The 24,403-nt window shown below is 38.3% G+C and overlaps 1 protein-coding gene across 1 annotated transcript in view; it reads left to right on the top strand.

Moving 5' to 3' along the window:
- The window catches only part of ipo11 (importin 11), a 116,487-nt gene that overhangs the window by 23,863 nt on the left and 68,221 nt on the right, over positions 1 to 24,403 (top strand). The window contains exons 8-16 of the mRNA XM_022764793.1: positions 214 to 262; positions 3,882 to 3,952; positions 4,119 to 4,311; positions 5,472 to 5,624; positions 6,348 to 6,391; positions 8,591 to 8,681; positions 9,814 to 9,861; positions 12,266 to 12,371; positions 22,634 to 22,760. Of these exons, the coding sequence (XP_022620514.1) occupies positions 214 to 262; positions 3,882 to 3,952; positions 4,119 to 4,311; positions 5,472 to 5,624; positions 6,348 to 6,391; positions 8,591 to 8,681; positions 9,814 to 9,861; positions 12,266 to 12,371; positions 22,634 to 22,760 (882 nt within the window). The remainder of the gene's footprint in view (positions 1 to 213; positions 263 to 3,881; positions 3,953 to 4,118; positions 4,312 to 5,471; positions 5,625 to 6,347; positions 6,392 to 8,590; positions 8,682 to 9,813; positions 9,862 to 12,265; positions 12,372 to 22,633; positions 22,761 to 24,403) is intronic.

The following is a 24,403-nucleotide window of genomic DNA, read 5'->3' as shown; positions in this document are numbered from 1 at the left end:
AGCTGGCACTTTTATTTATAACCCTGAATACAGAGGCAAGTGTGCCCACACACACACATACGCACGTACACAACACACATATCCTAAAGCTATTCTCTTGTTAATACATCTGCTTCTGGGCCATACTGATGAAGCAATCATGAGTGATTCATCTGCAGAAATGCCATAGAGATTAAACTTTATCTCACCCTCTCTTCATCTCTTCCTTTTCAGGGTTTCCTGAATGCAGTGTTTGAAAGGCTAAAACAGTTCTTGGAATGCTGTGAGTACTTGTCTCTTTCTCTGAATCTCTGATCCATGGCTTCTCCCTTTAGTAAACAAACTTGGTCACCGATGCTTGATCTAATGCATGCAGAAGGCACCTACTTAAAAATCTTAAGCTACTTTATGATACTTTAAGTTTAGGTCTCATAATAGCATAGCATAATGTAGGTGTCAAATTAAAAGTTCAGCCTCAGTTAATCTAAGGGGTTCTGTTTTTGATTTAAGGATTTTTCTTGTAAACCAATAGAAAACAGAAGACCTTATGGTCACTGTACTATTGTTTAAAAGTACGAGTCTGACTCAAAGAATGAGAATCTTTGTAATTTTAGAGAGGAGATAAAAGACTCCATGAAATGTGTCTTCCTGGAAAATCTTTCATGTTGACCTCATCCTACACTAGTAGGAGTGAACATAAAATCTAAGCCATAAAGCTATCAAAGAATATTAAGTAATCTCACCCTTCTGGTCCCCCCATCAAATCAAACAGTGTTTGTCTCCCTCACTTGTATTTCATTGGTTTATGTGTGGAAAGCATCCTTTGCTGCGTCGTGTCACCGCCCAGCAACTTGCTTTAACAGGAATTACCCCATATTAACACACACTTAAGATATTTTGTTTTTTCCTCTGTTTGTCAGTTTTATTCTTTGGCCCTGAAGGAACAATATTTAATTTTAACTCTCTTTTCCAGTTGAAATCACAAACTCAAAAATTAAAGAGGCCAGTTAGTGGTGTCTTAAATGAGCTGTCTACAGTGCCTGTTTATTGAGTATGGACACCATGTGCCTCTTCTGCACTTGTGAAATGAAGGAAGTCTTAGTTCTTAATATAAAGAAAATACAAGGAGACTTTATCGTCATCTTACTCTGTTACTTAGTGACACTATTTGAGTGGTAACTACTCTATTCAACGGCAGTTATTAACCGTTTTAGACCAAATAGTTCCAGGTACTAAATAGCCACAGGAACTACACTCAGGACCTTAACTAGGAACTAAAAGTCCTCTTTTCTTTTGTGTTTCTACTCCATCTGAAGAACTGTGAAGATTAGGCAAATTAGAATAATATGGAATTGTAAAAAAGTCATCCTGTGATTTGTCATTCAGATGTTTGAGCGGATGTAATTAATGAATGAAGAGACATACAGAAGTGGGAAAAGAAACTGAAAACAAAAAATAGACAGTCTAAGTCTTGTGTTGTTACTAATTTCTGCTCGTAACCTCAATCAAACAATAAGTAACTTAAGCTTTGTTTCTCTTTTTCATCGTCTTTGTTCTTTCATTGCCCCTCCCTGTCACTCATTCACTCACCCACTCTCTCTGAAGTTCCTATGGTGAAAACACCCAATGAGTGTCACCTTTTGAGTGGTCACCGCCCAGTTCAGTGGCAGCTATGTTAGCTCACTTTTACTGTCAGATCTCACTGTCAATGATCCTTTCTTCTTTTCTATGCAAGTTTGTCATAGCAACGCCCAGTGAGTGAGATAAATCTCAGACACAGAGAGACTCCACAAGCTGCCATAGCAGCAGATGTTAGCAAAGAAATATCATTTCAGAAATCAGCCGCTACTAACACTTCCAATATTTACTCTGCTGATGGCAATGGAGACAGGGTCAGGGTCCTGTTGGTATTTTTGCCAGGCAGATAGGGGAAAGCAGCAAGGCAGCTCACGGCCGGGCTGGGGAGAAATATCAGCTCTGCACAGCCTGATAAGGTCAGCTATATTCACTGGTGTTTTTTGGGACAGGCTATTCAGATGTCTGGCTCCTCCTGTTTGATGTTTGTCCTCCAACTGAGGTCACCTGTCTATTTCTGTCAGTCACTACATTGGTGAAAACTTTCTTGCTATGCTACAGTCAGAAATAATGAATACACTTTAGTTTAAGTGTTCTTTCTTTATTTACTGTCTTCATTTTCTATCTATGTCTATGAATTTTATTGGAGTGGTTCAGATCTATGACCTCAGTGTCTTTGAATACTTAATGCAAGAAGATGTTGCGTATGTTTATCAGCTGTTGAACACTTGCAAACAAGGAAACAATGGCATGGACACATAGTCATTAAAATACAAAGGTGTTTTCATCTAGATCGTCCCGTATCTGTGCCAAATCCCAAAGAAGGAAGACAAAGCAATCTTTGAACCTGTTAAGTTTTTTTTTTTTTAAATCAATCCTGTGTCGCTGTAGATCAATGGTTGCTGAAAGGAATGAGTGTGTGTGTATAAGGGGAAAGGAAAAGATGACCCTGGCTGTTCACAAGTGATTGGAGGAACGCCAGAGACTGTTATTGTCTCTGCCGATTTCATCAGCGAGGTTGACAAGGAAGTAAACTACATGGGACATCTTTATTGGCTCGAGCATCACGAGTGGCTTTATGGAGCCAAAATTTACATCAGAGGGAGGGAGCCATACTCATGGTCATTTTTGAATGATTTTATTACAGTACTTTATTATATACCTCAAAGCTTGTAATGGGCCCATGGGACTCTCACAAGGTAGCAGGGTGGAGTGGGCATTTGACCTTAAAGAAAGGAAAAGTTTGTTGTAGTAAATCAAGCCATGAAGCCAAGTTAAGTTAATGTCCCAGAGAATTTTCTGTTTCTCTTGCTGTCCTCCCTCTAATCTTGTTCCTACTCTTTCAGTTTTTCTCTACCTTTTTACAGAGGGTCAATCATGACTGTATTGAGTAGACAGGACTAGACACCAGTTAAGATGATTTTTCATCTAATGTTTCATATCATACTGAAAAGGTTTCCTCCGAATTAACTGTGACTCATTTGAAAATCTCATTATCAACAGTTGATGCAGTCGTTTCTTATGTGGGCTTCATATGCAGTGTATCTTTTTATGAAGACATAGGCTGAAAAATACGCCAGGAGCAGAAAGTTAAGAATCTCATTTTCTTTTGGAAAATAAAGTGTTTCTGAAGAGCCAAACACTACTCCATCAAGTAGTAATGTCTTTTTGTGGACATTGGGGGCATCATTTCATTACTATTAAAGGAATAGTTTTACTTTTCTGGGAAATATGGGTATTCATTTTTTTTGCCCAGAGTTTGTGAGAAAATGGAAAGCCCAGTCATATCTGTCTGTGATATACAGTATGAAGCTGGAGCCAGGAGATGATTAGCTTAGCTTACCATAAAGACTGGACCTTAAAGAAACGGCTAGCCTGCCTCTTTCCAAAGGTATGAAGCAAAGCTGCCTTGTCAAAAGAGCAAAAAAGCAAATGTCAAACTTCCTTTTTATAAAAATCCATTTTGTGAAAAAAATGTAATACAAAAGTTGCTCACTGATTGATAGTCAGTGAGAGTCATATAAATAACATTGTACCTATGTTTTAATAATAATAATAATAATTATATATCTCTAAGAGTGTTTAGAGATATATAATTATTTTGAATAACTTTATGAATATAAATGAAGGTTAGAGCAATATTATATCACCTTGTTTTGATTACCCTCCAGTGTTATATCACATTATTGAACAACTGAATTACTTGGATTTAAATGAAATAACTATGGCTCTTCTTTGCCAGTATGTGATAATTGCCTGAGGATGTTGTATGTTATTAAGTGTACTGCTGCTAAGTAACAATGGTGTGTGGTTTGTTTGTGTCTCAGGTCGACAGGTTGGTCCAGATAGCACATGCAGAGAAAAGCTGGAGAAGACAATCATACTGTACACTAAAGTTGTGAGTTAACTTTCATATTAATATATAATAATAAATGCCAAATGTCTGTCTCATTATTAATGAGTAGGTTGTATGTTGGTATGGTTGTAAGTACAGACTAACTCATTTCTTTCTCCTTCCCTATGTTTCTCCTCTTCTGTAATTTTCTTACCTCCCTGTCATGTAGTTGTTAGACTTCCTGGAGTACCATCCATGTGCATTCATACCCCTAATCCAGCGTTCCCTGGAATTTGCCGTCAGCTACGTGTTCACACCTGCAGGGGAGGGAGTGACCTTTGAGCGCTTCATTGTTCAGTGCATGAACCTCATCAAGATGATTGTAAAGAACGATGCCTACAAACCTGCCAAGAACATTGATGGTAGGATATTAGAGCTTTGGGAAACAGGGGAACAGGCAGGGAGGAAAATAATGGATGAATGAAGAGATGAAACAAGGGACAAAAAAAAAAAAAAGACATGGCAGACGAGTGATAAGAATTACAGAGATAGATGAGGAGAAAGAAAATTGGAGTTAAAGCGTAACATGCAAATCTGAATTTTAGGGCTATGATTCAGAGACCCAAAGAAAATGCCACTAGCTCTTCAAAGCTGATCACTGACAGGGTTTTGAAAAAGCACAACACTGTAATACCATCAACGTCACCGTACCTCACCATGGCTCATGTTTATTTCAAGCTGTCAGAGGGCCTCCAGTGCTTCATTAGCTTTGGAGCACAGCGCTCAGTCTTTGTTCTGCAGGCTCGCATGGTCTTTGGTGTGCCTCACTGAAGATCTTTCTCCTAAGCAATTGTTAGTTGACAGAGAACAGAGCCACATTTTTGTGGTTCTTGTGTTAATAGCTTGCTTTCATTTGAATGTCTGAATGTGCTAAGCTCGACTTATTTAGGGTTTGTTTTTTTTTGTTTGTTTGTTTGTTTTTTTTACCTATTTCCAAACAGGAAAACAAAAGTATTTTGAGTAGCAAGGTTATAAAGACTGAGCCTTGACTGACATGGCTTAGCTCAGAGCAGCCGTCTGAGTTATTTACTAGGCCGATGTTGTCTGTCAGATATACAGACAGGATGACTTATGTGTGTCTAAGAGTATTAGAAGTGGGTCCGTCCTTTGTACTGTACCGGTAGTGGCATGGAGGTCAAGGGCCACAGGTAAAGTGGAAATGACTCACAATCTGTCTGGTTGGATATTGTTTTTTTACTAAAATGTTTGATGCGTTTTGGATGTTAAAATAGAGATCCTTAGATCAGCCACATTTTCACTGAAAATCAAGATGAGCTGCAGAGAAGAGATTTTCTTTCAGTACAGGATTACTTAAACTGCTCCTTTTGCTATTTTGTTTTTGTCTGAAATTAAGAGATTTGAGCATGCAGTCTACTTTTAGATTTAGGAATCCTCTATACTGCAAAGCAATGCAATGCTGCAATGTATGGATTATTTTATATACGTTTATTTGTAAACTGTGAAATATCTTTTTTCCATTTTCTTACACTGTCACTCCTCCCTCCCTCCCTCCCTCCCTCAGACAGTAAACCAGAGAGTCTGGAGGCTCACAAGATCAAGACAGCATTCTTCACACACCCTACACTGACAGAGATTGGACGTCGGCTCGTCTCACACTACTTCCTTCTCACAGAGGAAGAGCTGGCAATGTGGGAAGAAGACCCTGAGAGCTTTGGTAATAGCACATCCCCAGATAAACAGGCTGAATGCAAATGTTTGGGCTTATCTAGACTTGCAGACCGGCCGAGTTAACAGGCATCTTCTCTGGAACTGTCCAGAACAGCGAGTGTTAGCCAGTTCTACAATTCTTGAAGTCAGCAACGCTGGTTTGGCTGCAGACTTCAACAGAACTTATTTTTTTAATGTATTGATGTATTCATATAGTAGTGATCTTGCATCAATGCAGGAGGGTGAAGTGTTGAACTGTAGTTTCTTGAATTGATTGTGCATGTGATAATAATGTTCCATTAACGGTGTTAATGTGTTGGTATTTTTATGTAACGGAGCATTTCATTATGTATATCAAACATCCTAACTTGTGATCAGAGGCTGATATTTATCTAAAGCAGAAATATTCTATGTTTGATGAAAGGCTGATGTGGATTCCCCTTAGAGTGCTCAGTGAAATAGATTACAAGGTAAAGCTCTTGGTGTTGGTTGTAGCAATGGCAGCAATTGAGATCTTAGCAACACATTTTATTTTCTGACATTTTGAAACTGGCACTGACCACTCAGACACAACATTTTGTTAGCTGAGAGCACCAGGGCCCAGTGTGGTAGTTCAGTGTTGAACTGACACTGTATTTAGTTTGACAGAACCACTGCTCAGACAAGATTTACAGCCATAAACCCCAGACCAGCATTTCCTAATAGAAAACCATTTTTCATCATTTTCCAGCTGTTGAAGAAACAGGTGGCGACTCTTGGAAATACAGTCTACGGGTAACTACACACACACACACACACACACACACACACACACACACACACACACACACACACACACACACCAAAAATTAGCAAAATATACACTCAACCCATCACACAAAAACGATACATCAACTATACACTGACACCCCCAACCTGAAGAGGACCACTGAAAAGAAACTAAATCTGCCTCCTGCATTTCTGGGTAAAACTGAATGTCTAGTTTAGCAAGACTAAAGTTTAACTTCTGTAAGAAAAAAAAGTAAACATCCATTCTCAAAATTATAAAATGTTGATTAAACAACCGTAACAGCAGCAGATTTCATTTCAGTGTAATTGCTTTAATATTAATTGTCACAAATATGTTTTAGTGTATTCTGTATTTTCTAAAATTCAAAGCAGCATTTTATGTGGTGCCATGGAGCAGATTGTATCACTACAGCATCATAAAACAGTTAGTGGTCCCCAGGGCTTTATAGCCTGTCTCTGTGCCTGTGTCTAGTTAGTTGGCAGAGGCTTATCTTCAGCTGTTTTTCTGAGTCATGACATCATTTCTTATCCACTGTTGTATTTTTCTTCCGTCTACCCCTCATTTTTTCTTCCCTTCCAGCTCTGCGTTGAGCCCCGTTCTACTTACTTTCATCACTTCAGATGACAAACTTGTACCCTGCCGGTGCTTTGAAGTACACTCAAGCATTCTTTCATTGGACCTCGAGGTCCTGTTTTAAAAGTTTTAATTCATTTACAGCACAGCAGTAGAAGAAATGCGGCATAACAGTCTATGAGATACGATTTAGAATTTTCAGTATCAAAAACACTGAGCAGTTCTAAGTTGTTTTGTTTTTATTGAATCATTCTTCCTTTTTGATCTCTCCGTTCTACAGTGCTTTTGTTAGAATACATAAACATACATAAATGATGAACATTTTACAGACATACGCGTGAAGTGCTTAATTAAAAGTGATTAAATTATAAATATAAGTGTGTTCTTAGAACTTTCAATAGTACACTGTTTTAGTATAAGATCTTGCTGCTTTTTTATTGAAATATGGATAGAGTTTATAGTACTACTACTACTAATAATAATAATAATGATAAAGCACTTTTTATACAAGAGATGTAGCTCATGATACTTTACAATGAAAAATGAAATGGTACAATAAAATAAGGGTGAGTAGAAGCACAATCAAAAGAAAGACGGTAGATGATAAAATGTGTAAGTGAAAATAAAAACATTGAAATAATATATAGAAATGATGAGAGTCATTAAGGCTGAAAGTCTTGGGAAGATAAACATGAACACCTCTGCGGATCTAAGCAGAGAAAAGGAACTGTATAGATTACAGAGGCTAATATCAACTTATATTTAGTACTAACATAGCATCTAAATGCACACATTTTGGTGTCTGTCTATGTATATCTCTTGATTGACACATTAGCTCATCCTCATGTTCAGGATGTTCATGGGTCATATGTCACTGTCCATCTATTTCTCTCATGGTCACCAATTCTAATGGCTGATCTGTAGATGACGTTCCCCTATTGATATTACCATCCGTCTATATTTTTCCCAGCTAAACAAGGGTTTTGTGTTTGTCCTGATCTCATCAAGTGGGATTGGCTTTTCAGAAGTGCCATGTATCTTCTGACCTTTAGCCAACAAGGCAGAAAGGTTATACATGCTGTGAGATGTCCCACACATGCACATCTACTATAGCACACAGCATGTATTCATGAACCGGCACAGCCCACGTTGTCGGATTTCTTACACCTTTATTTGATATTGATTTTTTTTTGATGACATCTAAAACCAATAAACTCCTGAGGGTGGGCAGACTAACATTTCTCTGTCCGAGCACACTTGCACACACGGTCACACTGACTCTTCATTGAACCAGGAGCTCAAGGGATTGTTTGTCATTGTTTGTGTGTGTGTGTTTGTCATGCCCCTTTGTATAAATTTGTCTTTGTGTTTATAGATGGTATGCACTGACGTCACTTATTCATGTGATATTTTCCCCCCTTCACCACCACTTAGTGCCCAACAAGACTACAGGTGGCTGCAAAGAATGGGGAGAACTGTGATACTGGGAGAAAAACAAATGAATGATTGTGTGATGACTTCCGCATACAGTGGCAGCATGTGTGTACCATCTATTCTGCCAATCAAGTGACTTTCTTTTTGTCTCCTCTGCTCTGTTCCTTCCTATTTAGCCTTGTACAGAAGTATTGTTCCTGGATATCTTCCACAACTACAGCCAGACCCTGACACCGGTGCTACTGGATATGGTTCAAAATCTCCAGGGTCAGTTAAATGTCAATTCAAATATTATTACATGCCAAAAGCACAGTCTGCTCCCTTTTCAGCAAAACCTTTGTTATTCTTTCAATACAAGGAACAATGTGCTGTCTAATACAGCTGTGCAACAAATCCTGTCTTCATAAAGGTTATAAAGTTTAGTTTGTGTAGGAGCAGTTTAGATTAAATTGTATGTATGGTCGTTTTGGAGGCTGTTTGTGGTGCAGTGTTATTTCATTTTTTTAATATATATTTAATGCTTTTTCAGTGCATTTATAAACCATATTCAAAGTACTTATAAATTGACTTAAGTAAATTGACTTTGTGTCTTGAAAGATGCTCTACAGATAAAATTGCCCCACCTTGCACATACTGTAATGTATACATCCCTTGTAACACAAAATACGCCTCAGATCTCAGACCCTATTTCCCATCATGAAATGTAGCCTGGTTGCTGGTTGTAACTGATACATATTTCATATATCATAAAACAGCAAAGCATGCAGCTTTGTTCATGTTGCCGCTAGCAATCAAGGTATGTGTAACTTGCAATCTGTAGGCTTGACAGCACCTTCAAGTTCCCTGGTGACTACCTCCCCCATTACAACCACTCTCAACTCTCTTGTCAGTCGCATACATGCACACACACACACAAACACACACACACACACACACTGGTCTCCTGGTGGTACTGGCGTGTAGCTCTTGTTCTGTCGCTGAATTAGCAGTGCTGTTGCTCAAACGTGCAGATCCTAGGGTCTGCTTCCGGCATGTCTCCCAAGCTGCTCTTGTTTTCAAGAGACAGAGTGGAAATGGGTTCTGCTGGAGCGAGGAAGACGTCAGATTGGGCTATTCTTTGGTTGAAAGGAGGCAGTTATTGATTTTGAGATCTGAGTACACAACAAGGACTAATGGAGAAGGCGAGAACGATAAAATGTGAACAGTGAAATGACTGTTATATTGGATCTCAGGCCTCTTAATGTTGCAACTGTGACAGGATGTTGTTATTGGGTCTCTTAAATCCTAAAAATCTGCTGTTATCATTGAAAAAACTTCCACATTATTAGAGCTCTTACCTTACAAATACAGTCTGTCTTATTACTGGAATTACATCCAATGTATGTGCGTGCTTTTGCAGGCCCCACCAATGTGGAAGATCCCGTCCAGCTGCTAATGAAGGATGCAGGTGAGTCACAGGCTTCACCTACTCTTTCTGGTCAAATGACTGATCTTGACTCAAATGAGCCTGATTTCCCTGACATTCCCATTATATTTTTAAAACAAAATGCGAAGCTTGTCAGGCTGGCTCTCTTATATTGCTACAATTCCAAACAATGAAAAACGATGGAGAAGGGTGAGCAGGGTAAAATGACATAGATTTGAACAAAGAGAGCTACAGGATGCAAAACAATCATTTTAAAATGAGATATAAAAATGAAAATATTAATTTTACTCATAGATTCCCTTTTTTGGTTGCATTTTATAATGTGACTAACTCGGGTTTTATGACATACACAACTAAATCACAGACTGTTGAGATTGCCTGCTAAGATGGCCTCTGTTGAAGCTGGATGCCTGTAGAGATCTCAGCAGTCTGCTGACAGTGTTGATAAAATGGCACACATCAGTGGATGATCAAGCTGTGCTGGGGTAGCAGCAGCAGGAATGGCAGATAATTTGTGGCACAGCTGAAGCTGGTTGAAGAGGTTAAAGGGGCGCATAATAACCGCAGGGGCTGATTCTTTTCAAAAAATAAATAAATCAAAAATGATAATGGACTTAGACCTAAATTATACTGCTGTAAAAAGAAGGGCCTGTGTTTCTTTGAATCCCTAACTCAAAATAATATGCCTGAACCTATGTTGATGAGCTGAAGACTTTACATCTTTCTGTAGCCCTTGTGTCTGTATGAGATTTGTATATTTTTTTGGTCTTTTTATGCCTTTATTAGATAGTACAGTAGAGAGAGACAGGAAATGGGGAGGCAGACAGAGGTGGAATGACATGCAGCCGACTGCAGCGAGGACTGTAGCCTCTACATATGGGGCACCTGCTCAACCCACTGCGCCACTTGACGCCCCAGATTTGTAATTTTATTGTTGCACTGGCAGCAGCATTAACGTCCCCTTTGTGAAATATTTAACAGTAAAATTGAGTATGTTTGTTTATTTGAGTGCACCATTAGCACTCTGGGTTTAGTCCTTTCTTGACTAAAAACACACCTGAAAACTTGTGGTTTTGCTGGTCCACAGCACTGCTATATTATTCAAAATAAGGTCTTTGTGTCAAACAACACCACCAAATGTGATAATCAAAATACTAAGAATAGTATTAATAGTATAGTAAAGAATAGTGAGGATCCACAAACAACAGCACTTTTAGCTGCCTTTTCACCCTTCAGTCTAAGGAAGAAGGGAAGCAAAAGAAAATTGCACATTACTCTTTGTGAGCGTTTACAATTTCCTGTCTGTTTTATATACTGTAAATAGTAACTCCTCAAAGATTTGGCTTTTGTGATAAGCATCAAGGCCACTGCTTTAGTACCTTTGGACTATCCATCTATTCTGCCTATCCCTCCATCTGTCCATCTTTTTGCCAAGATAAATGAAAGAAAATATGTCTGTGAGGCGTTTTGCTGCTTAATAAGATTTTTGATCATTCTGCTGAGAGACACCTATTGTGTTTTATATATTTCCCTTGCTTTCTTCTCTGTGGCTTTTCTCTCCTTTTCCCTCTCTCACACACACTTACACAGACTTTCGTTAGATCACAATATACTCTTGCCCAGTGCCAGCCTTGCATAATACCAGAGAATTAAAGTAATGGAAAAAGTTTCTCTCTGTTAACTCTCCTCCCTTCTCTGTCTCTGCTCTTTCCCCCTTTCTCTTATTCTTTTCTTTTTGCCATCTCAAAATTCATTACTTTTAAAGATAAAATATAAAACCTAACAGGACACATGTCTTCCACTTGTTTGATTTTTGTCTGTCTATGTTATATTGTTCTCATACTGTTTCTAATCTCACCTTGTTGTCTTTTTAGTGCCCCTTTTACATTTCTGCCTCTATTACACCAGTTTCTGCCTGAAGATCTCCTTTTACTTTCCTTCCTTATATATTTGCCAAGAAAGAACTGTTGCTAAAATCACTTTTGTGTTATTTTATCTTGGCCATGATTATTTTGCAGGACAGAATTATAGCAGACTCGGTTTATCTTTTTGTGTTTTATTCAACCGTGGAACCCAATTTTAAAGGATTTGCACCATCATAAAACAATCAAATTTTTTAAACATTGAAATCAAACCTGACAAGTGATGCAGTGTTGTGTGATTAATAAGATATGACTCTTGCCACTACTCCTGTTGTGGCAAAATGCAGCAATTTACTTTTAAAAGTGCCCAATAAGAATGAATGAGTTTTAGTCTTCTGCTTCTAATTTCTAATTCTATGAAGCTATATTATGTCTCTTGTATGTTATTTCTTTCATAACTTTAACTGCTCTTTTTTGTATTGCACTTTTTAGAAGTTTAATATTATCAATCTTATTGTGACCAAATTAAATTGGTTTTCTGACTGTGGTTGTTTTATCTGCAGTATACAATGCAGTGGGACTGGCAGCCTATGAACTGTTTGACAATGTGGACTTTGACCAGTGGTTCAAGAATCAGCTTCTCGGAGAGCTGCAAGTCAGCCATCACAGGTATTGTGTTGGAAGTGACACTTTTTTCTTAGCCTCTTTTCCTTTTGTCATGATATTTTGTGTTTAACAAGTAACACGAATTACAGAGTAAAAAATAAATAAAAATGCCAGCTCTACCTACAGTAGGAAAACATGAACACTCAAATCAAAAACAAATAATGTTTGTCAAGTTTGTAATGTTAGAACAGTTGCCTTCATACAGCCTCACAGTATGTATGTTCTATAAGTATATGTCTATAAGTATTAGTGAGTGAACAACATTACATAACACCTAAAATGTTTTCTGAACAGCCTAAGAAATGACCAAAGTTGAGTCACCTCTTTTCTGACACAGGTTTAAAAAAATCTCAATGTAATAGGTTTCCCCAACGCAGGGCCATTGAAGTGAATTGAACTGCTAGTGTTCTACAAGTTCCTCTTTCCTCATTGTGTGCAGTAGTATATTTAATTGCATCATTGTTAGGAAGGGGATGACTTCTGTCATCACCAATGTAATGCAGGCTTGAAACAATAGTGAAACCTAGAGCAACTCGGGAGGTCTTTTTAAATGGGTGTTTGTTTTACTGCATGTTAGCTGCCTTTCAGATATTAGTGGCATCTGATACATTGCATAGTTAACATTCCTTTCAGTGTAAGTCAATGTAATTGACTATTAACCTCTGTCCAGCTATTAATTACAGTCATCAGCACAGATGCTGCATGCCAAAAAGGCTCATAAGTAGCCAGCTGATGTTTGGAGCCAACGTCTGTCACGGTCATATTAAGAACTGCTGCTTGCACTCACACAATCACTCAACAAGAAATACTGTTCTACAAACTGAGAAATATCTTGAATCTGATCATGAGTCTACACTCAGCTGCAGGAACAATAAACAGTGAGGTAATAGATTAATGCATTTAAATGGATTAATCATTTAAATTGTGATGGGAAAGAGGGAGAGTGGCCAGAGGCAAGGTGGCATGAGTGATATGAAGAACAAAGAACACACACAGATGACAAGACTATAAAAATAAAAAGCCTGCAGCACTCAAAAGGTCGGCCCCTCAGGTTGGTACTGACATCAGAGTGCAGGTCTGTTGATGTCACTGTGGCTCTGTTCCCACAAGCTGCAGGTGTGAATAACCCCCCCACTTTGTTTTTTGTTTTTTTTTTAAAGCCAGTTCACCCCCACAGTATGTAATTTGTATTTAAGTTTTTGATATTAAAAGTTTTACTTTATTATTTTGTATTTGAACAAGCTAAAATGACTGGGAATGTCACCCTAGGTCACTGGTGTATGAATAGAAATAAATGAGAAATAAATACAAATGAGCAAACAGCACAGGAATTCAGCCAAACATCACCTCTGTTGCTCTTTTTGTCTCATGCACTCACACATGAATGCAAACACAAGCCTGTAGTTATTAACTCTGCTCCCCCAATGACAGATGAAAAAAATAGAGGGAAACTAACAACTGTTTTGAAATAAAATACTCTGGATGTGTTGATGACTATGAAGAAATATCACCCATTCAATTGTCTGGCTCAGGGCACAAGTGAGCCTGTGGCTCCATACTTAATAGTTGTTTGCACTCATCTTATCTTATCTCCATTATTGGTTTTAGTCTCCTCGGTGAAATTGTTGATTATGAACAGATAACTGATAAGGCTTTGTGCTAAGAGGATTTTTACCTCTGCCAAAGAGGTTACGTTTTCACCAGTCGGTTCGTTTGTTTGTCAGCAGCAAAAAGTTCAGAACCCATTTGCACCAAGCTTGGTGCAGGGATGGGGCATAGGTGAGGGAGGAACCCATAAAAGTATTGGATCCGGTTGAAAGGACGAATCCGGCAATTTTTCCTTAACATTGTGAGAGAAGGGCACTTTTTGTCATTTTCTTCAATTTTGTCAATTTCTTAGGAAGTAAGGTATGGGTCTTGATGAGAAAAAATCAGATATGTTAATGGTTGGGATCTATGGCTTTGTACAATTTGGTGCAAATCCAGATAATAATCTGGATCTGACAGACGTTTGGTGAAAGTATGCACTGTACTGAGTGCCATTCCAGTTTTTATGTTTAGTAATGCCAAGGACAGCCCATAAACTTCTCAACTCCCATTGAGTTCTCTGTCCTGAGGTGCTGAATCAGGCTGTCAGATTTTAAATGTTTGCGCTGTCTTTTGAAGAGGCTGTAGATTCAGCATGGATATTAAAGCAGGCACATGTCTGATGATCTCCCTCAGTGAGAGGAAGTTCTTTTTCTAGTTCTCTTGGCAAATGTCCATGTACACTATTATTCAACCCCCAACCTCAATACTTGGCGGACCATCCGTTTGCCTTTATAACCTCTACTAAGCGATTTCAGTAAATGCTGACAAGCTTCTGACACCTCTCTTGTGGAATCTTTGCCTATTCCTCTTGTGCAAAAGCTTCCAACTCATTGAGGTTTGATGGTTTCTACGCTGCAACTGCTTTCTTTAAATCCCACCAAAGATTTTCAGTAGGATTTAAATCTGGAGACTGAGTAGACCGCTCCAGGACATTCCAGGCCTCTTGATGAAATTACAGTGCTGTAAGTTTTGAACTTCCATACAATGTTCCCAATGGTGTCTCTAGGAATGTTCCAGGTCTTAGAAATCTTTTTATACCCTTTGTCCTTATTGGTGCAATGAAATTCCTCTCTCAACTTTTGTGACAGCTCCTTAGTCTTCAACATGGTTGCAACACACCTTGAACACATGCCTGTGTGGTGTTTATATAAACACATCACAGCTGAAACAAATTAAGGTGTGTTTTAACCCAACTTTAGGTCAGACTATCAGTAGGTTTTGAAATCAACAATTTTGTATAGGGGTTTGTTTCGACCAGCTTGTTAGGGGAAAAGGGAAGCAACATAAAACCAGATATTTTTGGTATAACAAAGTTATTTATATTCAAGGTGCTTAAGGAAAATGTGTTAAAATAAACAAATGGGGTAAACTAAAAGGGGAAAGGGGGCTAGTGCAGGCTGTTTAAAACAAATACAACCAAAAATAAAGACTCAAAAAACAACAATCTAAAAGAAACCAGAAATGACAATAAAGCCTCTCTAAACACTCTGTCTCTATTTAAAACCATAAAGCAGCCAAATACAGCTCCCCTGTTCCTAGTGTTTCTATACAATGGAAAGATTTTTGCATGTGTGCGTGATCAGTTTTTAATGCTATACCTGGCCCAGTCCCCAGGTAGTTTAACAAGTACCTCAGTGTCAATAAATGCACAAAGTTTACATAGTTAATTAAACAATTAGTATTTATCAAACTCAAACAGCAACTAGGGAGAGATTCGCTGGCGAGCTGAGGGTACCAGCTGCATCAAATGACAGGCTGGCCAGACATTTGTATCTGCTTGATTGGAGAGCTGGACCAGGTGCTCCTCCAATCAGGATCCATGGCTCTGGCACGATGCGGGAATGAGGGTGGCTTGTGCCAAACTTGCACAGGGGACCACACATATACTCTAAAATACTATATCATTCTTTGTTTATTCAACTGATAAACCTTCCCGCAGACCCAGATTTTGCTTAAATTAAGTCTTTAAGGTATATATCCTTACTTTCTTTTGGGGGTTCAATATTTCCGTTTACAACTGTAAGTAAAATGCACCATCACAGAGTAGCTAAATCAAGCGGTGACCCCTCAATCTCAGCCCACCTTTTCCCCCTTTTTATCTTGTAAAGATCATTTTTAAAGCGACATGTTTTGCCACACTCTCTCTTCTATACTGTGGCCCCCATTTGAAAGAGCCGTCACACTTCGTGGAAGTGACTCAGCAAGGGACCTGCAGTGCCTTTGTATCAAAGTTAACCATGCACACACCGGTGCTTTGTACTACTGTCTATGGGTGGATGTTTCTTTTTACTGATACTGCGTTCAAGTTTCGTGCCAAAGGTGCTCAGGTAGATTGATATTGGGGAATTGCGAGAACCAGGTCATTAAGTCTTATATTGTAGACTTGTGATTACTTGTAATAGCCCTTGCCACCTGTCTTATCACTATTATTGTTCAAGTGTTCAAGCACCACCACTCTACAGTGATCAAATTATCATTTCTGGCACACAACAACTAATGGATTTTCAATATTACTTTTTTCTCTATTCAGTAGGCGTTAAGATTATTCATTGTAATCTATTTATGAAAAACAAAGTGGCCATTGCATGTACAGTATGTTTTGGCAACAAATACTGTATGCAAATCATGGTTAATGGCCCTCTACTTTTGCACAGGCACAGTTTATATTTTTCTACACATTGAGTGCACAAACACAAGTAAAAACAGAAAAGATTAAATATCTTTCTTGATAATTGTTAGTTTTAGTTTCTTTACAAAGTCCCCCCTCTGGCTTCTAAGTGGCTCTTTATAATGTTTATGATAATGTGTGTATATTATGTATTTATTCTCTGTGTGTTTGCTGAATTCTTGTGTTTTCGATTTCTTGTTTTCATGCCTGAGTGTGCTGGGAGGAAGCCCATGTCGGGAGAGTTGAGTTGAATTCAGCCCACGGATTATTTGACCAGTCTCTTTACTTTATATGAACAATGTTGTGTTGTTCCTTTGGGTTTTTTTTTGATGGAGTCAGTGCATTATTGTCGCATTATTGCTGTTCTCCACTGCCAACCGGTTAGCACATACTATGTTCACACTCACACACACTTATACACACAACCCTCTATATAATAATGAAAGTAATGGATGTTAAGTGAAAAATGTATCTATAATAGAATTTAGTTTTTCTATGCAAAAATAGAGAAAAAAATGAGCTTTTCAGAGTCCAAGGGTGATTATCCAAGAGTACACAAAGTCTGAGACCACTGTATGTTTTCATTCAACCCCTGTCAGCACTGCTTTAAAGGTATATATTTCACCTAGGTATAAAAGTACTCCCAGTCTGCTCTGATCACATTTAGTTTTGCAACCCTGTGAAAATAGTAAGGCTGAAATATTTCCCAACTATGGCAGCGTCTCTGGAGAAGCAGAAGGACAATACCTGTATTTGCATCTGCCCGAAGCCGCATTCAAAGCAGATTTTCTGGTTAACGCACTTGATGCCGTTACTAGAGAATTCCCAGATCATGCTGCACTTCCTGTCTTCCCTCTGGGTATTGGCCGTTTCATACAGCTTGCTTGTTTGGACCTTGATCCACATCGCAAAGAACAATAAAAGACTAGATATTGGCAACAATATGCTAAGCAAGAGGGTTACAAAAAAGAGCTTAACATAAAGCCTGTATCTATGGAGAAACCAGTGTCATTTGAGCAGCTAAATGAATGTTGTCCTTGACAGACTCGGGTTTAGAGAACAAGTCTGCACCCACCTGCTCCCACAGAGGCAGGATTTTCAGCTGCCTGCCTTCAACCTCACAATTTGTCTGTCCCAGTTACCATGCTGTTTCATCAGAGTAGGATATCATTTAGATTTGATTGATTCTGATTCTACTCAGAGATTTTGGTTCTGAGTCAATTACTAGGAATTTCTTCCATGTTGCAGTCACTCTCTTATCTACACATGGTGCTGGAATCAAGTCTATTCAAGCTAAATTTCTTGTCAATGACAGAAGCCATACACCCGATGACTTATTGATAATTAATCTAAAGCTTTTCAATTATATAGTTCCAGAGTTGCAAAGATATTGTTCATGATTTTAAAAGTGTTTGCAAAACAGTATATTTGGCCGTCTGTTAAATGTTATGATGATGGAAATAAAAGCTTATAGAGCCTGCACTGCAAACGTGCATCACAATGTTCATGCCTTCCTGCAGCTTGGGGGATAAAAAGCAAGAAAATGAAAGGAAGCCATCATCTGTTGCCTAGTACTGCAAAAAACAGGAACTCTGAACTCATTAACTATTTTTCATGATGTTAAAAAGTGAGAGCAGAATTATTTGTATGAGTAACTGAACAACTGAAGCTTTTAATTTCAGAACAAATGACATTTTGTTGGCAAGTGGTCATGGTATAAGTGTGATAATACCTTTAACTAAGTTTGTAAATTTCATAATTGTAATCGATGTTATGGAGGGACATCACTGATTTAAGTTTTAGCCCTTTGTAAGTTTGTCTATGTCACTCAATATGAAGCAGTAACCGTCAGAAAATGAATTACCGTATCTGTCAGCAAAACTGTGACTTACACCTGTGGCTGAGCCTCGGACCGCTGGTAAGCCCCTTTTAAAAAAAACAAAACAGAAAGCTGGTTGTCGCTTTTTGACATGACTACACCAACACATGCTGTATGCAGTCTTACTTGCGTACTTACCGCCACACATGCTTAAATTTTGACTTGCTGTGAGTCTTTTGCTCCCTTGTCTTAGAGTGATGACAGTATGTCATCTTTGAGTACATATACTGTTAACACATGCACATGCACTCAAGCAAAATGAGCATGTGACTTGTACTTGGACACTGCAACACACACCCATAGTATCACTCACACTGACATCTCAGAATTGCCAGAAGAAGCTCTTTGTGTCACCTACATACATACAGATAAAGACACAGCGTGTGCTCCATCATTCTACTGTCAGACAGCACTTTTGACAATTTTGACATTGCCTTTTGTGGCTTGACCTTTTGTGTAGCGTTTTGTTAGAAAAGCCGGTCACTCTCCTGGGTTACCAGTAGATGCTGTGAAATTATGTCCTCTCATTCTCTTTAACTTTATTCTCCCTTATTGCTAATATTTACCACTATGAATGGGTTTTTGTTGGCATTATGCTCCAAACATAATCGAGTTTGGCATGTACACACAGGAAGTGTTCGGGTTATGACACAAAAGAAATGCCCCATTTGATTTTTCACACAGCTTGGGTTCATGACCTAATAATAAGTTCCCTGATGATTAATATTACCTGTTTGAGGTCAGCATTTTTAGCGGTTTCCCTCCTCACGCTAGTTTTAGTGTACTGTAACTCTGCTCACCTCTGCTTCTCTTGAATCAGCTCCCATTGTGACACACCGTCTTTCATCTGGTGTTCACACCATTAAGTGAATAGGCTTTGAGTCCCAGTGAGAATACTGACATTTGCTCACAGTGCTGGAGCTAAAAGGCTACACAGAAGTATTGTAGAAACAGCAAGAGTACATATCTGGTCATCAAAAACTTACACACAATCTGAACAACCCTTTGACCCCATGCACAAATCCTACAATGACTTAAAAAAACAAAATATACAACAAAATACAAACCAAAGAATCACATTTTTAGTGCTTTTTTTCAATTCTTTTTGTTTTTACGTAAGTAGCATACCTTGTGCCCCAGTAATAATAATTATTCATGGTTATTAGCTCAGACTGTAAGAGACTCTTCCTATCCTCAGCCTGGGAACTATGTGCCTTAAATTGCTTCATCCATATTAAGGAAACTCTATTTCCCATTCACAAGGCATATAAAAATTCTGATCACTACACAAACATGGCAGTAACACTACTGAGTGCTGTCAAACACACAAAATATGAAAAGGAAGAAGCATCGCACAAAAGCCTCAGACTTGTCCAACCATGTCCAGCACAGCTACCTCTTTTACAACACATTGTCCTAAACCTGCCGTAATATCTGCAAAATAGAAGGAAAGGAAAAGTGTTAAAGGGAAATTTGAAATTATGATTACTGTTTTCATTTAATGCACATTTTGACACATGGATTTCCCATGTGTTTGCCAGACGGATGAGCGGGGTCACTGACAGTTGTGTGAAGTTATGTAGGAAGAGACAGGTTAAGTGGGATGAGTCATGTCTTGACTGAGATTTGACTGATGGACCAACACCCCTGTCAACCTGCCTGTCCATCTGCCTTTCTAGTCATTTCTTCCACGTTGCCAGCAGCACTATTAAAAACCACTGCCAGCTGTAGTCTGCACAGCTAAAGCAGCAGACGTGCACCGCACTTATATACTTATATTGTATGCAGAGTTGGGAACACTAATCTTTTAGTCACTTCCAAAAGAGGGCATGAATGAATAATAAGCAGCGTACGAATTATGATGCCGTGAGAAATAATGCAGACGATTGTCAGGATTTATTTTGTGTATGCTCAAGTCTGAGCATACACAGTGGTTGTCTGCTGCACTTTGTAGAAAAGGAACCACTATTTGTTGTCTTAAAGAATACCCAAAAAAAGCATCAGTGTCTCAGATTTACCTTGTCTGTTAGTGTGACAACAAATAATCATCAGGAGTTTAATTGTTTACTGTTGATGTAACGGACTTGCTATCCGAGTGTCCGTGCTTTGGTGCCAAGCAGTTGTTTGGAGCCTGATTATAGAGAGGAGTCTGGGAATGTGCCCATGGCTGTTGTCCACTGGCACTATTGTACCTACTCTATTATGGCGGAACCATCCCATATGCTACTGCCTAAAGCATGTAGAAAATCAGGTTTTGTTGCATTTGTTTGCTTTTTTAAAGCAATTGGATTCTAGTTTATTTTCCTGTCATGCTCCACTGCTGCTGAACAGTTTAGCCGGGGATTGTCCAAGTTCTTTTAAGATGAAAAATCAAGTTCAAGATACCTTGTACCACAGCACAATGGTTGAGGGGAATGACCTTTTATTTTGCTTTAGAAAAGATAAGCTACTCAACAAAGAACAAACTTGACAAGTTTTGGAAAATATGGAATATTTTCTATAATTTTCTTGAGAATAACAATATGGATGTAGATGGTTGGATGGATGACAAATAGGACTGAGTTGTTTTCATTTTATTTTGATTTATTTATTTATTTACTCTCCGGTCTTTCTAGTTTTTTTTTTGTCTTGTCCCTTTTTTTTTTTTTTTTTTTTGATTGAAGTATAAATAATGTAATCTTTATGATTGTAGTGTGGATTCTGTGTGAGTACAAACCATATGCTATATTTATGCTTTATTACAAGTCCCCTTTCTGTTTCTGTTTTTGGTTTGTTTCATTATAATGGGCCTTATTGTGCTGTTCTGTATTGTTCTCTGTTTGTTTGTAAAATGAACAAAATCCATAATAAATAAATTAAAAAAAAAAAAAAAATCAAATTCAAGTGACATTTAGCTTAATATTGTTAGTGATGGCAACTTACAACCTAAATTTTAGTTTTCGAAATGTTTCTGGATTTTGCTTTTTTTTTTTTTTTTTTTAATTTGAAATTGATTTGGAAATTTATTAAGCAAATTTTCAGTTGATGAAACAAAAACAAGCTTTTTGCGTATTCACACAGGCAACTCACTTCTTGTACACTCATGCACACACACACGCACACACTATTGTTTGCCAACTGCAAGTCCTGAGTCATGCTGTTATTTAGTGTCTCCTGGCTTATGGCCCAGACTTTGGTCTCTGGCTCCCTGTGGATATTTGACAAGATGCCAACAAGAGTGTCATCCCCCTATCCTTTATCCTCTCTCCCTTCCTTCATTCCTCCCTCTGCTCATTTCTGTCAAGGCGGTCCTTGGACAAAGTTTCTGTTGCGGATACAAACCAGGGCAGATGCAGGGGGACACTTCTTGCCTGCCCAATACAACTGTTGAAAAACCATTAGCTCCCAACTTTCAGTGCCTCACATTTGAGACATGCAACTTAGGCCATTTAAATTCATATCACACACTACTTAGCCCCAGAGGCTTTTTGATCATTCTAGTTTTCGAACCAGGGCATGTCCCTTATTGAGTCTTTAGACACTTGTATCAGTGTCCCTCAGGCTTTCTGTCTTTTGCTCAGGCATTCATTTAAACAAAAACAAATACAGTATAATCATTCTTAACAAAACCTTTCTTTACCTAATTGCCTTTTTTCTCAATTTGTCTATTGGGGCGTGTTTTCGATCACTCTGCTGTGGTCTTCAGCTGAGGTACAGATAGTGGTGTCATTACTTTTTCTCTCTCTTTTCTGGTGACATACACATGCACACTGAAATGTGCATAGCCAGAGTGTGGGCTAAATTAGACATAGTCTTGGAGTTGGATATGCGTACAGAGGGACAGTGATATGGGCCTCTCCTCAGAGCACAAATTCTACTGCTGTCTTCAGTACACATAAGCCACAGAAATTTCAGGATGAGTCATAAATAATGACAGAACCGATTTCATCACTTGAATAGCTGGCCCAGTTGTTTCTACTGGATCCATAAGCACTGTGACTACATTGTGGAGATAAGATTAGAGAGCCTGCTGGTTCATTTTTCCAAATATTGATAATGATGAAAAGTGCAGAAGTGCAGAGAAGTCTGTTAAAGTATTTTTCTGCGACCACAACTTATGTCTCTCCTCTCCTCTCCTCTCCTCTCCAGGTACAAGTTGATTCGCAGACGAGTCATCTGGCTAATAGGACAGTGGATCTCCGTCAAGTTCAAATCTGACCTTCGACCTTTACTGTATGAGGTCATCCTGAGCCTCATGCAGGATCCCGACTTGGTGGTAAGGCAGCTACATTTTTTCTTTTGCTTATGATGACTGGAGCGCCAGTTTCCTCTGAAAACACTGGATTCGTAATGACTGATTTGGGCCGTTAGTGAAAGTGCGCAGTCAGCTACATAAACATTGTTCTCAGCTTAACAACATGGAACCGCAGCGGTTATGCTGCCAACTTTCTACAAACAAACCCAAACATAGTTAGTCAGGGATTGCAAGAAGGAACATACTATTTTATATTTTCTTTTGTATTTCTTACAAAAGATCATTTCTTTTAATATTGTTTTGATTAAAAAGCTCAACCTTCTTATTTATCAAATAACATTTCTATTCAGTCTTTATCTTGATAAAGACCTGATCCTGTTTTGGAAAAGTGGCTGCTATTATTCTGTAGTCGTTCTACATTCAAATTACATTTAACCATGGTTGGTTTTCTTGCCTCCTGAGCCGTGCCCTTGATTGATGTGTTTTCTTTTAACAGAATTTATTTGAAGGAATGTGGAACATTCTTTGCAGTATTTAGAATTCAATTCAAGATAATCTGGCCACTAGCAAACCACCCTTATGAATACCTGGGTTCAATCTTTCTGCGTCTGATTGCCTCTTTGTGTGAGGAACTATTAGATGTGAGGTGATTTGCATTCCTCTTAGCTGCGGTACACATATAATGTGATTGTAATGTAATTAAGTCTATGATATAATTAAGATAATAATACACCTTAGGTAATGCCCACACCAACACGCTCTGATAAAACTAATGTGATGTAATGTGTTCTGCTGTCTGAAATGAACTGCGTGTTCCCAGTTACAACATATGTGATGCATCATCTATTTTGCGTGCTTTAATGAAAAGAAGTGTACAGAAGCACACGTGGTGACAGTAAGAATATAAAATAGTATAGACAGGTCTGTACCACCCTGCTTTATGGTCATAACCGACAGTACATTGCCACGGGACCTAATGCCACCTGTTGCTATGGATACCAATTAACTGAGGCAAGTGACATCTCTCCACATTTCATTTCATTTGAGCTGCTGTAAAAATGATTAGCAGGGAGCTACACGCTGGAATTAAACTTGTGTAAGTAGCATTGTATACATGTAGCCAATTATCCGTCCATGCACTGCACATTTAATAGGTAATCATCATTATTGTGCCTTGAACATACATGTCACAAAGGTCCCCAGAATATGATTTGATTTTTATTTCACTTTGTAATTATTGGGCTAATTCAAATGTAACCAATAATATTCATTTTCTTCCATTTCACTTATTTAATCTCTAAGTGAAGCTAAATGGATATGGAGATTACTCAAAGAAATATATTTTTCGTTGGTTTTACAGATTATAGGTTTAATATGAAAAATTAGATTCAGAACACAGGTTTTTTTTAATAATCTAATATTACAAAATTGGAATGTTTATTAGGGAACTCATGGCTCTTACAGTTTCTTACTTGGAACAAGCTCGCTGTTACATTACTGACCAGCTCACCAATCATGATGTGGTTTCTGATCAATACTGTATCAGACAATTAGAGCCTCCTGGGCAGAATGAAATACTGATCATAAAGTTTTAATGGACTAATGGAGGAAACTGCCCTCTATCCATCAGTCCAATTGGTTATCAATATCTCCATTGCTATTCT

This window comes from Seriola dumerili, unplaced genomic scaffold (genome assembly GCF_002260705.1).
Source record: "Seriola dumerili isolate Sdu_G_001 unplaced genomic scaffold, Sdu_1.0 BDQW01000581.1, whole genome shotgun sequence".
NCBI classification, from domain to species: Eukaryota; Metazoa; Chordata; class Actinopteri; order Carangiformes; family Carangidae; genus Seriola; species Seriola dumerili.
Note: the sequence above shows the minus strand (reverse complement) of the source record. Positions and strands in the feature narration are given on the sequence as shown.